Source organism: Egretta garzetta, unplaced genomic scaffold, assembly GCF_000687185.1.
Source record: "Egretta garzetta isolate BGI_Z169 unplaced genomic scaffold, ASM68718v1 scaffold215, whole genome shotgun sequence".
NCBI classification, from domain to species: Eukaryota; Metazoa; Chordata; class Aves; order Pelecaniformes; family Ardeidae; genus Egretta; species Egretta garzetta.
In genome coordinates this window covers 401367-416903 of record NW_009259719.1, presented here as the reverse complement: position 1 = coordinate 416903, position 15537 = coordinate 401367, and the positions used below count along the sequence as shown (strand labels likewise).

Here is a 15537-nt window from a genome sequence, read left to right as displayed (position 1 = left end):
GCGCTGCGGGGGGCGGCCCCCGGGGTCGGCCCGTTCCCGCTCCGGCCGCTGCCCCGGGGCGGCCTGTCTGAGGCGAGGGGCCCTGTGCAGCCCCTGGGGCAGCCCGGGGGCCGCTGTCACATCCCGCCTGGCATCTCGAGAGGAGCAAAAGAGAAACCTCGCCTCCTGTCTTGGCTCCGTGTGCTATCTGAAGTTACTTCTCGGTTATTCCCCACGGCCAGCGTACCCACAGATAGACCCCTGGGCTTTCATGCTTTAATGTAGCACTAGCTAGGACAGCAATAGCAATTTTGTTTTAAACTATCTCTTTTTGTTGCTCTAGGTGCAGTTATTTTAAAGTATGCAGGCACTTACCACTGGTGAGGTGAAATGTAACTTGTTATTTATAGCTATGTTTCAGTTGGTCTGGAATTCAGCAGTATTACTCAATTTGTCATGGCCCAAATGCGGGGTGTGGACGCCAAATAGGGAACCTAGAGACAGACTGAAGAAAGCTTGAAGGAACATGTTGAACCACTACAATAGCAATTGTGGTTTTTTTTTTCCATTAGACTTGAGTTTTATTTATTGACTGTATTTCTGGTATCAAAGGTGTGATGAGGCATTTAATAAGTGTGGGAAAGTTTTGGTCCAAGGCAAGAGGCAATACTTGCAGAGCTGCAGTATTAACACAGCTAAAAGGCTTATTTTGAAACAGAATGCCTTCCCCTGTCACACCAATATTGCATTTTTTGGTTTATCTCCAACAGTTCTCTGAAACAGGCAGCAGAAAAGAACATGTTAAAATCACAAGCGAGTCCAAACCAGGGTTCCTGGAGAGGCTCAGCGAGACTTCTGGAGGCATGTTAATGGGACTTGTGACATTTCTTCTGTCTTTCTACCTTCTTTTTACCAACGAAGTAAGTGAAATACCATCAGTGTTTATACACAGCTAGTTTTGCGTTTATAGGCTTACTGAAATGATCATGTCAAAACTTTATTACTGCATCGATGAGAAGAGGATGTGATGACTGGAGAGTCTGGTGCTTATCCTTGAGATCTAACAGAAGAGTAAAATCACTGGGCCACAGATAGTCTTTCTGTAGAACGGAGTGTGGTGGAGACAGTGGCAGTGTGTGATGAGAGATAATATCCAAAACCTCTGAGCTGGTGCAGAAACAGGCTGTGGTATTATTGAAAGAGGGTTGTATGAGCCAGCCACGTCTTCTCTCTTTTCTTGGGATAACATAAAGGCCTAATTTCTAATGTTGTTATAATTACGTGAAAGGAATTCATAATCCATGTTGCAAAATTGAGCATGTTAATTATTCTTGGTGTTATTTTATGTCTTGGTTTTAGACTGAAAAAATAATTAAATTAAAGGGAATCCTAACACCCTACCATTGCAAAGATACATGCTTTTGGCAGTTTTGGAGTGGGGGAGCAGAATTCTGTGAATTTTCACCTAAGACTTCCTTTTACACCTCTACAAGAGGAAAGAGAAAGAGAACTACTCCCAATTTTGGTGACTTTGCAGGAGAAAGCACACCATAACATGATGGTGTCATGGTTTAACCCCAGACAGCAACTAAGCCCCACCCAGCCGCCCTCTCTGTTCACCCCAGTGGGATGGGGGAATCAGAAGGGTAAAACTGAGAAAACTCGTAGGTTGAGATAAAGACAGTTTGATAGGTAGAGCAAAAGGCGTGCATGCAAGCAAAGCAAAACAAGGAATTCATTCACTGCTTCCCATGGGCAGGCAGCCGCTCAGCCATCCCCAGGAAAGCAGGGCTCCATCGTGCATAATGGTTACTTGGGACGACAAATGCCATCACTCTGAATGTCCCCCCCTTCCTTCTTCTTCCCCCAGCTTTATGTGCTGAGCATGACATCATATGCTGTGGGATATTCCTGGGGTCAGCTGTCCTGGCTGTGCCCCCTCACAGCTCCTTGTGCTCCCCCAGCCTCCTTGCTGGTGGGGTGGGGTGAGGAGCAGAAAAGGCCTTGGCTCTGTGTCAGCCCTGCTGAGCAGTAACGGAAACACCCCTGGGTTATCAACACTATTTCCAGCACAAATCCAAAACACAGTCCCATGCTAGCTAGTAGGAAGAAAATTAACTCTACCCCAGCCAAAACCAACACAGGTGGTAAGGAAAGGAAAACTTGTGCCTACTAGTCATATGGGTCTGTGGAAAAAGGACCGTAATTGGCCTAATTTTTGCAGTTATTTGTGAACAACGGACAAGGTAAGAGATGCAGAGCAATAACTTTGGACTGTTGTAGGAATAATCTATGTGAGTTTGAGGAGCTTAGTCAATGTTAATGGTCCTGCTGCATGGGTAAGAAGTACTGCTCCAAACTATGTTAGACACTGAGAAAGAGGGAGTGGAGAAATACAAGTGTGTTTTGAGGATGTGCCTTAAGGCTGAGTGTACAGGCATTCCTTGCAGTCTTCAGATCACTTGTCTGCTAAGCTTTTTCACAAAATGGAATGGCTGTACCATTGATTCTCCACAACTTGGTTTTGCCTTTCTTGATTGCAGGGACGAGCTTTAAGGACAGCCAAATCTCTTGATGAGGGACTTTCTCTTGTGATCCCTTTGGATAGCATCCACAGTGTGTCTCAGCAGAATGAAGGGAGATTGGTGCACTTAGCTGGTGCTCTGAGTACATCTAAGGTAAATAAAATAGTATCTTGAAGATATGAGTATATCAAGCTTGGAGGGAAGGAAAAGTCTTTGCCAATTAAAATTATGTTTGATATCTAGGGAGAAGACACATAGCTTCTCTCTTCTGCTGCAAGCACGGCCAGCTACCACCCAAGCTTTGGTTCCTGGCCTGGAACTGGGGAGATGCTGTGAGACTTGGTCTCCCTACTCCCAAACAACATGCCACCTCTAGCTGTGTTTACCCTCCCACTGCCTTTGGTGGATAATTTCAATTCCCATATATATAGGGAACCTGTTGATGATACTTTAGGCTCTTGCAGTATAGAGGCTCTGCACATTCTGACTTTTCAGTAGCGATGACATTTTCCGTGGTCAGCCTGCATTGCAGAAGGTAACACAGCATGGTAGCTTCCAGCAAAATAAAATCTCCCCCTGGTTTAAACACTTAAGCCTGTATACCATTAGCCAGCATTTCTGGTTTTATTCTTCACTATGGCAATAATTTTTGTTGATGATTCTTTAGGTCAGATTTATCAGTGATATAGAGATGCTCATTTTTGTCTTTCATAGCATTTATTCTATGTTCAACTGTATGTAACATAGTACTAGCTATGTACAGTGAGGTATACTAATAAGTTTGATAATTAAAGTACAGTGTTTGATTTTGTGAGCTACAGCATGTATACTGACTTGTATTTTCTTTAATTTTTAAATAGCCTTTGTTTGATCCCAGCTATGGGCTCTCCATCCAGGCTGTCAAACTTAAACGTAAAGTGGAAATGTATCAATGGGTAGAATATGAAGATTCCACGTAAGTGAAAGAAATCTTTAAAAATTCTTTATAAAGCTGTTGTAGTAACAGGATCCCATCACTTTTTTTTCCTCTCCCTACCCCCAAAGGAAAAAAACCCAACAAGTCTTGACGGCAGGAGAATTCTAGAGCTCTTAGGTTTTTTTAGAGAGTCACTTTCGTTTCCTTGGAGATGTCAGGTTTTGTAGACGGTCAGTACTGCAGAATTTGCATCCAATAAAATTTGGGTAACTTCCAAGGCCTTTTATCAAATGTTGCCACTTCCTGATTTTGTATAACTTCATATGGGTTTTCTTGGCCTCCATGCTGCAGCTGTGGTTTTTTTGTTTTTATTATTGCTGGCTGATGTTGGGCCACCTCAGAGCACATTGATCTATTTTCTGTCATATATGTTGTCAACAGAATTCAAAGGTCTTTACCAATTTATGAAAAAGAAAAAAAAAAAGAACCACTTGTGGTTTTCCCAAAGACTCAGTTGATTTCTATCCTTTCTAATGTTCCTAAAGCTGCTTTTATTTATTGATGTACTTTCTGCCCATCAGGACTTCTGTAACTCCACCCCCATAATACTCCCTGCTTGCTAGTTGATGAGCAGAATCAAAACTATTGTCCCAAAATGCTTCATCCTGAATTTTTTCAAATAAAATTTTATAATCCTCTTTTTTCCTGCATCTGCTAAGCCTTTCCTGCTGCCATTCTCTAAAACTTCATCATGGACCCTCAAGCCAATTTTTTTCCCTGTCCTCAGAAAGGAAATGCAAAAAGATTTTTGATGAATTCAGACACTTCGTCATCTTTTCCCTTGGCTTTCTTCCTTTCTTCCACAATGACAATTATTTACTTGTTGGGTTTTTTCAGTTGGTCAGTCTTTTTTTGTTGTTTTTTTTTAATCACCCAAAGGGGTCTTAACTTGTGTTCAAAAAGTAAGTGAACCCAACAAGATCGATTATGAATTCCAGAATAAATTCTGATAAACCCATTGACCCAAAAACTGCCTGGTCGATACCTAAAGCCTAACATATACTAGACTATTTCAAAGCAATTAAAAAATCCTGTTGTACCCAATTGAACTAGAAGTCAGATTCTTTTCTCAGACTTGTGGAAACTTGAAACTTTTTGGCACATGACTATGAGGGAAATACCCTAATTTCTTTGGTACTTCATACATATGCAAATTGAAGTACAGTACTTAATTAAACCAAGACATGATTTCTCTATTTTTAGAAGACTGCTACCCCTTACTGTGATAATAAAAAGCCAACATTAATTTCTAGCTGTGAAAGTAAACTGGAAATTTTAGTTGCTCAGATTTGTTTATAGTAGGAAATATTGCAGTATAGATACCTTTTCAAGGGTATTTACAAAACTGTAATGAGATGTTAGCTACTCTGCTAGTAGTTGCAAGTAGAAGGGGAAAAACATTTCTGTTAATGATAATAATTCCACTGACAGTAGTATAAAAATTATTAGCCATTATGTAGGTCTGACTGCACAGAACTCACTTGCCAAATGTTTTTCATGTCATACAAAAAAAGTGTCAGACGTTGTGACGGTGTGAAAAATAACTTCTGGGTTTTAACATGGTTATGGTGCAGCATCTGTAAAGACTTGTTGACTTAGGTCAGCTTGCCTCACTGTCTTTAATGCTGGTTGTTCCACATTGATCTAGCCAGCTCCTTGTTGGCAACATGGGAGAAAAACTGTTGTGGCTGTTGAGCATTTGTGTGTAGTTTTCTCCTTGTACAGAGAATCTATGTCTTTAGAATAGGTAGTTCAGAGAAGAGTTAGTTTACTTGTAAAGATAAGTTTGTGTTGCCAGTGAGCTGTCTGTGCATTTCATTTGTGAAGTGTATTCTGCCCTGAGCAGGGGTGTGTGTGCACTGTTTTGGTTCTCATCCCACCCCTTTTCTCCGCAGGGAGTATGAAGAGAATGGTGAGATTAAGAAAGAGACAAAATATTCCTACAGTAAGTTGATCAACAGAAAGTCCCTTCCTTTTATGCAAGTAACTTTGGACTTTTATGTGTGTGTATTTTGATTTTTGTTGTAAGCACTGTATTTTCTTGTTGGGAAAGAAAGGAATGTGAAGAAATAAGCAGAAATTCTGTTTCCTAAACAAATGTCAGGACCTCCCTTTCTTGAGGCAACTGAGGTGAAAGAAAGCATGCTATTAGCAAGCAACTACTACAGAAAGTCTTGTCTTGCAGCTCCTAGAGGTTCAGAGCAGCATCCAGGGATAGGATGCTCCTGAGGTAGGACCCATAAGGTCCTCAGTGACAGGACATGGGCAGAGGTGGGAGTGTGTTCAAAGCTATGCCTGAGATTACTCTTCAGAAGTGGAATAATTGGACATGTGTCAAGCACGAGCAGAAGAGAATAGACAGCAAAGAACAGTGTAGCTCCAGCCTGTAAGACAGCCTCTTGAGAGTCTGTTTAGGTGTTGATACCAGCTAATGTGCACTGTGGCTTTTGCCAAATGCTTTTTTGGCAGGAGCAGAACCAAGAGCATTATTCTGATCTACCCAGTGGCAGAAAAATACTCTGAGTCATCGTGTATCTGGAGATTGGTCTCTGTGCTTGATTTATCTCTGATTAAAGCACACAGATGTGTAGCGTGGGTGTGCAGCAATTTCTGGGTGTGATCATAAAAATACTCCAGCTCAGTGAAGCACGGGACCCTGCAGCATGGAGATCCATAAGGAGCAAAGCTAGTGGTTGTGAGCTGTGAAAAACAGCCTTACAGTGGCAGGGAACAGAAAGAAATGCCATTTAAAAAACTAGCTGCCTTCTCAAGATTCTGTCCAGTAAAAGTTTGTATATTACTAGATGTGGTGGCAGCCAAGGGCCCACACAGCCACTTGCTTACTCTCTCCCTCAGTAGGACCAGGAAAGGGATTGGGAAGAACAGGAATGAGAGAGCTTGTGGGTTGAAATAAAGATAGGGAGATCACTTACCAATTTTACCATCGTGAGCAAAATAGACTTGACTTGGGGAAAATTAACTTAATTTATTGCCAATTAAAATAAATATTTAATTACTGAATCGAGTGTTGGGTAAACACATTTGCTCTCACCCTTTCCCAGGCTCAGCTTCACCCCAGACTCCTCTCCCCTTGACAATTCCCCCTGCTTTGTTATTGCCACAGGTTACACTTGCTCCCTTTAGTGAAACGGTGAGCAGTGCAGGGGGGCTTACAGCCAGTGCATCGTGGGTTCACTTTGCCACTATTTCCTTCTTACACTTTTCCTGTGCTCCAGCACGGACTCTACCCATGGTTCAGTGAATATCTGCTCTCTGTGGAGCACCTCCTCCTCTCACTTTGGTGTTCCCTCCATTGTTTCTCTCTCCTTTTTGTTCCTTCCCTTCCCCATTTGATGTCTTCTGCCCGTTCTTAAAAACATTTTCACAGAAGTGCCATGAATGATGGGCTCAGCTGTGGCCTGCAGTGGGTTCAATGTGGAGCCAGCTGTGTCCAACACAGGGCAGCCCCTGAGCTCTTCCCACAGAGGCCAGCCCTGCAGACCCCCACTACCAAAATCTTGCCATGTACCCAATACACCAGAATATCCCTTACAGTGATCCTATCTCTACTGTTTAACCAAACTCCCTTTCCTTCCTCTCTACGCTTTCACGGAAGTAGATCAAGCTATATTTAATACAGAAGTGGCTCAAAAAAGGGACTCCAGTTTTGTAGGAGTTATAAGAAACCTACTGGAATCTGTTCTGGGGATGTGGGAAGGCTTCTGTGGTCTGAACGAAGGCAGCATTATGCATTTTTGACAGTGGCACATACAGGTACCATCTCTACCTGTTGCTTGACTGCACTGAAATTTGCTAGTTCCAGCAGAGCTCACAGCCTTTCCTCGTAAAACCAGATTATTCCCAAAGAGTGGAGCCAGAAGCCAAATGCAACAGCAAAGCTCCAACCGAGCAAAGTTGAGTTACAATTTTATCGCTGAAATCTTTTTTTTTCTAAATCCTGCCATTCCTTGTTAATATGCTAGCAAGACAGATTTAAGTATCGGTTCAGACTGTCACATACATGCTTTGATGTAAACATTATTACTGCAGGTGTAACTTAGAACTGATCCATTGATTGAAAGGTGTCTTCAGTAACTGAGTGGCAACTTTTCCTGTTTTCTCCTCAACCTTCATATTGTTTTCTTTAGATACCGAATGGAAATCGGAAGTTGTGAACAGCAGAAACTTTGATCGAGAAATTGGACACAAAAACCCTAGGTAATTTACCACCTAGCACAGACCCTCTAGATTCTGTCACTGTATCTGATGAAAGATGAAAGCTAAATGACTAATTGTCATGACACAGTGAAGTAGATGGAAACAGTTGGTCTTTTGGTAGCTGGGAGAACTAAAGCATAGAGAAATTAGAGTGCAGTTCAAAGCTGCCTGGTGGAACCACAATTAAGCTCTCCATTAGTAATGGCTGGACGTCAGGCTATTATATTACCTCTGGACTATGTGGTCTCCACGTAAGAGAACTTGCATGGGCTCCTTTCTGACTTTTATTGTCTGTTAGTGCAGTCTATTAATAATTCTTTCCTCTATTACAAGTACAGGGTTAGAATAGCAGGCATCCCGTGAGCTGGTCATGCCACTTGCATGCTGCTTTTTCTAAGCTAGCATGCATGAGCTCACACGCTTATTTGTGGCAATCGCCCATATATAATTTGTTTTATATACCTCTCATCTGCAGCATTTTAGTTACAATACAATGTGTCATTTTTCATGCTAAGTTTTAGCTTGCTTGTCATTCTCACAGCACCTGCTTGGTTCCTTAGGATGCAGGATGCCAAAAAAGTAAAAAGTATCATGTGTGAATGAAAAATACAGCTAGAGAGATAGCAGGACCAGGTTTTCAACAAAACTTTGAACTTTGCAAAATCTTCAGAACTTTGTTTGGTTCTGTGGGCTCATCACATACTGTCCTTTATTTGGAAGTATGATTTCAGGAGGGAAAGCAAAGATCTATGTGTTTTTGATTGTAAGTCCCAAGTAGCAGACTTGTATAGACAAGAGATAATGGAAAAAAGGATGCACAGATGACATACGTGCTTTGTCTCCCCTCCCCATGCACACTTTTTTGTTAGTGAAAATTCTCCAAGCATTCTCCAGTAACTGAAAATCTCCAATTGAGAGGAAGAAACATTTTTGGTTTAGTGCCATTGCAGTACATAATTTAACACGTGCTGCAGCTAAGTACATTTCATCTGAGTGTACAATCCAAGGAGACTGAACATAACTGTGGTGGATCCTTGCGTGAGACAGCACGGTGTATGCAGACATGCTGAACTTTAGAATTCATGCCTAGCATTAATGAGACTCTATTTTAAGTGTGTACTACATGTCTCCTTCCTTCTGTCCATCCATCTTATCTTTTAATGCAACTTAGACATTTATGAAAATAAAATCTGTTGTTTACTGCCAAGGAGATACTTGTAGTACTACTTATAAGAACCAAGTCAAGTCTGTAAGTAAAGGATTCCTGAATTTGGAATGTAATTAACTTGGCCATGATGTAGAACTATGTTTATACAGAGAAGGTTTATGACCTATGTTTCTTAATCTCGCAGGTAGGATCTAGCAGTTGACAGCAGAAGCTACATAAATTCAGGCTAGAAGTAAAAGTGCATTTATGAGTGTAGTTAAATGTTGCAGGAATTCATCTAGGAATGTGATTAATTCATTGTCACTCAAAGCCTCTATATCACCACTGAACAGCTTCCCAACAGTTGAATTCCATTTAAGCCCATTATAGGTTCAGTACAGAAAAAAACTACTGAAATCCTATAGTGTGTATGGAAGGTCAGGCCAGGGGATGAGACAGTCATAACTCATCTTAACTTATTTTAATGGCTCCAAGACTATGAAGTCTGGACACAGTTTCTTGATGGATTTGTTTTCACATTGTGACAGCCATTTAGCTCTTTGAATTTCTCCTGATGTTTGACATTTGACATTTTATGTGCTGTGTATTACATACTGCAAATCAAAAGTTTGATCATAATTCTAGGACTAATCAGATTCTTTGTTCCTCAGTGCCATGGCTGTGGAGTCTTTCACTGCTGTTTCTCCTAACGTCCAGGTTGGCAGCTTTGTTCTTTCCAAGGGTAAGGATTGCTTTGTACTGGCTTTGTGTCTGCTGTTGCATCAGCAGTGGACTTTGGTTCTTTCCACAGCAGCAGTTATTTCAGGTGATAATCAGGAAGCCAGCCAGCAAATTGGCTGTTTCACGTTAGGCATGGGACCTGAGCTTGTTTCTTTATTCTGCTTAGGTCTTGTGGATAAAATTGATGACTTCAAGCAGTTGAGCTTGTCAAACCTTGAGGATCCACATGCTGATGTTACCCGAGGAGGAGATTACTTTTACCACAGTGAGAACCCCAGGCGTCCAGAAGTAAGATGAGAAAGATAAACCAAAGCAGTGATTACTGTTATGCGAAAAAGAAAATTGGGGCATGTCCCATTTGCATTGGAGTGCAGACCATCACATAGGATGACACCCTTAGTACAGTCCTTCAGCATGAGTGCTTCTCTTGCAGGAAGTTTCAGATCCTACTTCTTTGGCTTCTGTTTTCTTGATTCTGCCATGCTTTTAAATGGAAGGACACAGGGTGGAGCTGGGAAGTGGGTTCTACCTCTGCTTTGCTGTACTGAACGGAGTACAGTGAACTAGCTTGTTGTCAGCTTGTGCTGCCTGCCCTCCTCTGCCAAAAGATGAAATGACAAGGGATGAACATAGGATCTCATTGGTGTTAATGTGCTCCTGCAGCTAAAGTGGAGGGGGTATTGCAAAACAGCATTTGAGCTAGTCTGTTTCAGCTATCAGCTAGGCATGAAAAAAAGTACAGCTTGGAAATAATTCTGGGTATTCTCTGGCTTGACATAAACATTCAGAAAAAGTGTTGATATATAAGGGGTGTTCCCATGCAGAGTTCTCTTTCCTGTGATTCTCCTTTGTAAAGAAATCTTTCTTGACTTCCATTATTCTCTTGTTTGTAGGTAGGAGACCTGCGCGTCTCATTCTTCTATGCAGGTCTGAGTGGAGATGACCCCCATTTGGGCTCTGCTGATAAGGTGAGTCTTCAGCTGTTTCTGTATTTTGCAAACTCTGTTCCCAACTCAGTAGCCAGTAAATATTTCTTCCTTTCTCCACAAGGTGACTGTGATTGCTCGCCAGCGAGGCGATCAACTGGTTCCATATCATACCAAGTCTGGAGATGTCCTGCAGATTCTATACCCTGGGGATCTCTCTGTGGAGGTGAGATACCATGCTGTACTAGTGAAGGGTTAAAATTGGAGATGGTAGTGCAGAAGCATCAGGGGAGTAAGCTCTCATTCTCCTTCAGACTTGCTCTACAGGAGGAGATGCTTAGTGTAAAGTTGGCATTTACGTGTGTAAACACTCCCTCTTTTCTCTAGGATAACACGTTATAGCCTGTGTTTGCCTTCCAGGTTTCTGCACGTTCTTTGGTGCTTCACCCACTAGCAGAACATAATTTGGTTGTAATTATTCCTGATGGTTTGTTTTAATTTTAAAAAGGAACCGTGGCTAAAATAGCTATGTATTTATTTTTTAAAATCTCCTTGTGTTGCTGCTGAACATCCTTTGCTTTAAAGGCTGTTTCTGTGCCTTCTCATTTTGCTTTTATTTGCTCTTTGGTAGTTTCCCACTTACACATGCATGCACATGTTTTTGAAAAGGTCGTATGTAAAAATAGTAAAAAAATCAAGCTTTAATTAAACAAACTGTAGGACTTATCCTCTCTTCAGCTTCTAATAACAGGAGTTGGGGCTTGTTTGAAATGTTTACTGCTATTCTGGCTGAGGAAGAACCTTCAGGCAGAGCATTATGCTCCAATAAATCCTGCATGCTCCAGCAATTTGGTGATTCATTTACTCCTTTTAGTAGGTTTGTTTCCATTAATGATTATTTCATGCCCTGCTGCAAAAATCCCAGATGTCAAGAATTTACAGGAGCTTCCAAAAGCAGTTAAAAAGGCTTTTGTTTTGAGTTGAAAGAGAGTAGCAGCAGAATCAGCTCTCTGCTACGAGCTCTGAATCTTCATTAGACAGAATTTCAGTTCATTAGAAATTAACTCACTACAAGTGAATAATTTGTACTTTTATGCACAAGTAGTCAATCAGTCATACGTGTCTTTTCCCATTAAGTGCTTTATTATGTCTTAGCCATCTCCATGTGTATGTTCTATAGAGCCAGAGGGGCGCACAATTCGTTTTGAAATATCTTGGAATTCTTGCAAATAGATGCTTTGCTTTGCCTGATGCAATATACACATACCTTTCATCTTTTCTTCCCTGCATACTGCTTGCCTTCTTTCATACGCCTTTCCTTTAGCCATCAGTGGATATTGTTGCCTTTTCTCTCTTCCTCCAAACGTGGTGAAGTCATATTGTTCCTCCTTACATTTACTTATTAGTGTCTTATTTTCCACAGTAATGTTGAATGTATCCATTTGCAGCAAAACCTGTGTGCTTTCTGCCTGTAGTTATAGTGTGTCGAACGGTCCTTCTGTAGCTGTCTTAATTTAGAAAAATGCGGGTTTCCCTCATGCTGCACTTTGAAATCTATTGTAGTATGCAGCAATACTGCGCAAAAAGACCCTGCAGAATGAGCTGCAATATATCTTCTATGAGCAAATTTGTACTCCTGCAATGCTGTCGGCTCTGGTTTGCTCGTAATACACTGGAATCAAGAGGATCTCAAAAGAAATTGAGGAGCAGGCTGCATATAATGGTGTTTGCTTTCAGGAAGTGTTTCAGAAAGAGCATGAGAGTAACACCATGAAGACCTGGGCTCTCCGTGCAGCAGGCTGGCTGGCAATGTTTGTAGGCATCAGCCTAATGACCCGAATCTTTTACACTTTGGGTAAGTTTTTTACAGTAAGGTAAAATTATTTAGAAATAGGATCATAATCCCTAGAGAGGTCCTCTCTTGCTCTCTTATGCAATTAATTCATTTGGAGGTCAGGAGGAATCCTGTTTGAACTCGGATTGGATTTGATGTGAAAGTCATTGTAGGCAATTGCAGGTAAACAGGATCCCAGAACCAGATGGTTGCTTTGTGAATGTTAAAATAAAAAAAACCCACACAAATATCTATTGCCATTCTCAGAAGATCCCAGCACAGTGCTTACCAAAATCAGAACACAAAGCACATGTTGAGCTGGTTCTTTCAAGTCTAACTCAAGGTGCTGCGATGCAGTTACTTCTGTCTGAAGAGATGAGGATACCATTGTCTTAGATGTTTAGCTGTTGCTTAATTATCAAATGCCTTGAGGATAGTCTGCTGAAATGCCTTATCCAGTGTTCTTGATAATTAATTTGAATCTGTCCTTTGGTTGCAATAGTTAGTGTGCAAATCCTAGGCATGAATAAGACTTCCTTTTAAACTATCATCTTGTCAACTGCTTTATCCCTTGTTGAATTTTTTTCTGCAGTGGACTGGTTTCCTGTTGTGAGAGATCTGGTTAACATTGGATTAAAAGCATTTGCCTTCTGCGTAGCCAGTTCGCTGTCGCTCCTGACCATCTCCATTGGCTGGCTCTTCTACCGCCCTCTCTGGGCTTTGCTGATCGGGTTGCTCTCTGTAGTTCCAATTGTGGTTGCGAAATCTCGTGTTCCACCAAAGAAGCAGCAGTGAGAAGGAGGTGGCCGGGTTTTATGCTGAATCCTGGTTAGAAACCCAGCAGTGTGCAGCAGGAGCTGGGGAGGGGGCTTGAATGTGGTTGTTGATACACATTATCCATGAAAACTATGACTGTAGGGTGCTCTCTGTAGGAAGTCGATGACCTGGGCTTTGGGGAAAAAAGCATTTTGGAGTGTCTATTGATTATAAGTTAGTGAACAAGCGGATTTGTACCTCTTACCACTTACTAATTCCCCCTGGTTTGAGGACTGGCAAGTCCTTACTGACAGGTGGGGCACCTTGTGTGTTATGGAGCAAGTGCCATCTTTATCACATGGACCATGATTAGATATCCTTAGGAACTGTGTGTGTGTACCTCTGACAAACCCTCCCTCTGCTGCCTTTTCTTATATGCAGAGTCGTGTCTGCTTCTTTGGTTGATGTTGGAAGCATATGTGTTCCAAAGGAAAAACACAGCTTAGTTGAATTTCACACGATACGTATATAAAACGTATGCTTTTGGACTCAGGATTTTCGAAGTAACTTGAAGTAATGAGTGGCCAGGTTAGTAGTGCTCTGAGGTAGGGTGGATTTGTAAGAAAGCCTTGATTTCCTCCAACTTTTTAAAAGCCTCTGAAGCTGTTCTTGGTTAAGCATCCAAACTGGTAGTGTGGACTGTACCATCACATAAGTATTCAAAAATTTAACTTCAAATTGGACTTATTTAAGGGGATGCTCAGAGGTCACTAACCTTTAAAAATAAATCCTGCTGCCTTGAAGCAAAATTAACTTTTATAATTGAATGTATATTCTTTAAAATATTTGGGTTTTTTTTGCTGTGTATACTGTTTCTTGAATTTCACTTGATAAGGACAATGAACATACTCCATGAAATTAAATAATGAAAACATTTTTGCTTGATTAGATTTCATAGACTTTAGTAGGCTAAATTTTGAGCTTTGTAATGTTAGAGGAATGCCTTCTTGTAGTGTTGTGATGGCTCATGTTAACAGATTTCTGCTGTAACCAGTACTTGAGATTAGAGTGTATCTTGTACTGGTTTTATATCTCTCTCCACCTAGAGAGTCTGGCTTCCAGATGTGCCCTCCCTACATGACAGTGGGTTTTCTTCTGGTTTTGTACTGAATTGCATACACTTACAATGTCTTCATTTATGAAATCCAGTTACAACCGTCAGGAGAAATGTGTTCCCCATACCAAAGGAACTTAACTTGAACATACAGAGAAGCAAATGTTTGCTACAGATGGTACTGAAATAAGAGATCTGAGTTATAAATCATTAATGTTTTGAGAAGGAGTAGTTACTTTATTAGCCTTAATTCTTTTAGTATTTGAATGTTGTCAATTCAGTCTCATGGCTCGGTTCCTCTGGTAAAAGCAGTAGTAGTAAGTAAAGGGTTGCAGGAAGTGCAAGTGGTCTCGTGCACACAGCTGACACGTTAGTGATGCTGCTCTGCTGCTCACTGACACCAGCTTCTGCTCCATCAGTTAAGAATTGCACTCCACTGGGGAGAAAAACAAGGGTTGGACTGCTGTTTCACCAGCGAGGCGGGAAACTAACCAGCATTACCCTATTAGAGATGAAGATACCATTTTCTACAGAAGTGCTGAGCTTTTGTATATTTAATAAAATACAATTTTCAAAAGGTTGGTCTGTAGGCTTCTTTTTTATTGCGTTTAAGTATTGCACGTTTCATGTCCAGGAATAGTGTCCAGGTACATGGAGGATTAGTTTGTTGCTTCCACATGGACTAGTTTTCTGTTGTTGGTTGAGATAAATGTGCAGTTGGGTTTTGTTTAGCCTGCAAGTATTTCCCCATTTTGGGAAGCAAGTTCCCAAGAGCAGCACAGCTGCTACCTGGCCGACATACTTCTGTGTGATGAAAGCCCGATTCCAGCCTACTGCAGTTTTACTCCCCATTACTCACTACTTAAGTAACTTCCTTCCCTCCATAAGACTATTTGAAAAATACGATGGTTCAACCTGGCTGGATACAGCCTCTTGTGGTTTTAAAGAGACTGGGGGGTTACCTATGCATTCAACAGCTTAAACTACTTTTGTCTTACATATTAGTGTGTGCACAGGAATGACGCAAAATAAAGGAGGGCTCCTTTCACAGACAAGAGCTTTGTGTTTCCCAGGCCAGGCACGCTGGTGGAGCCAAGGCTCGCTTTCATCGCATGTACACAAACAAGGTTTCTATAGGAACAGCTGAAGCAGTATTTCTCTTGCTGCCTTACCAAAACCTGGCAGAACATGCACCTGATCTGTCACTCGTCTTCCCTTTCTGCTTTGGTCTCCCTTCAAGTGTATTTACTCTCTCATCTCTTGCACGCTTAGGTTAGGCGAGCTGGCTGCCTACACAGCTGAGAAGTAGGATCCTGCCATA

At 41.4% G+C, this 15537-nt stretch overlaps 1 protein-coding gene across 1 annotated transcript; it reads left to right on the top strand.

The window, feature by feature from the left end:
• The first annotated feature begins 596 nt into the window (after positions 1-596).
• Positions 597-15530, top strand: TMEM43 (transmembrane protein 43). The gene is made up of 12 exons (XM_009639214.2): positions 597-635; positions 750-899; positions 2523-2657; positions 3365-3459; positions 5376-5425; positions 7629-7698; positions 9517-9587; positions 9753-9874; positions 10480-10554; positions 10637-10738; positions 12250-12367; positions 12939-15530. Exons 1-12 carry the CDS (start codon positions 597-599, stop codon positions 13139-13141), a joined length of 1230 nt encoding a protein of 409 aa, XP_009637509.1. The 3' UTR covers positions 13142-15530.
• The last annotated feature ends 7 nt before the right edge of the window (positions 15531-15537 follow it).

Bases quoted from the DNA above. Each gene is read 5' to 3' on its own strand.
- TMEM43 (XM_009639214.2), top strand. From the start codon at position 597: ATGAGGCATTTAATAAGTGTGGGAAAGTTTTGGTCCAAG. The intron at 3,460-5,375 runs GTAAGTGAAAGA...TTTTCTCCGCAG, and splicing joins GTAGAATATGAAGATTCCAC to GGAGTATGAAGAGAATGGTG. The intron at 9,588-9,752 runs GTAAGGATTGCT...TATTCTGCTTAG, and splicing joins CAGCTTTGTTCTTTCCAAGG to GTCTTGTGGATAAAATTGAT.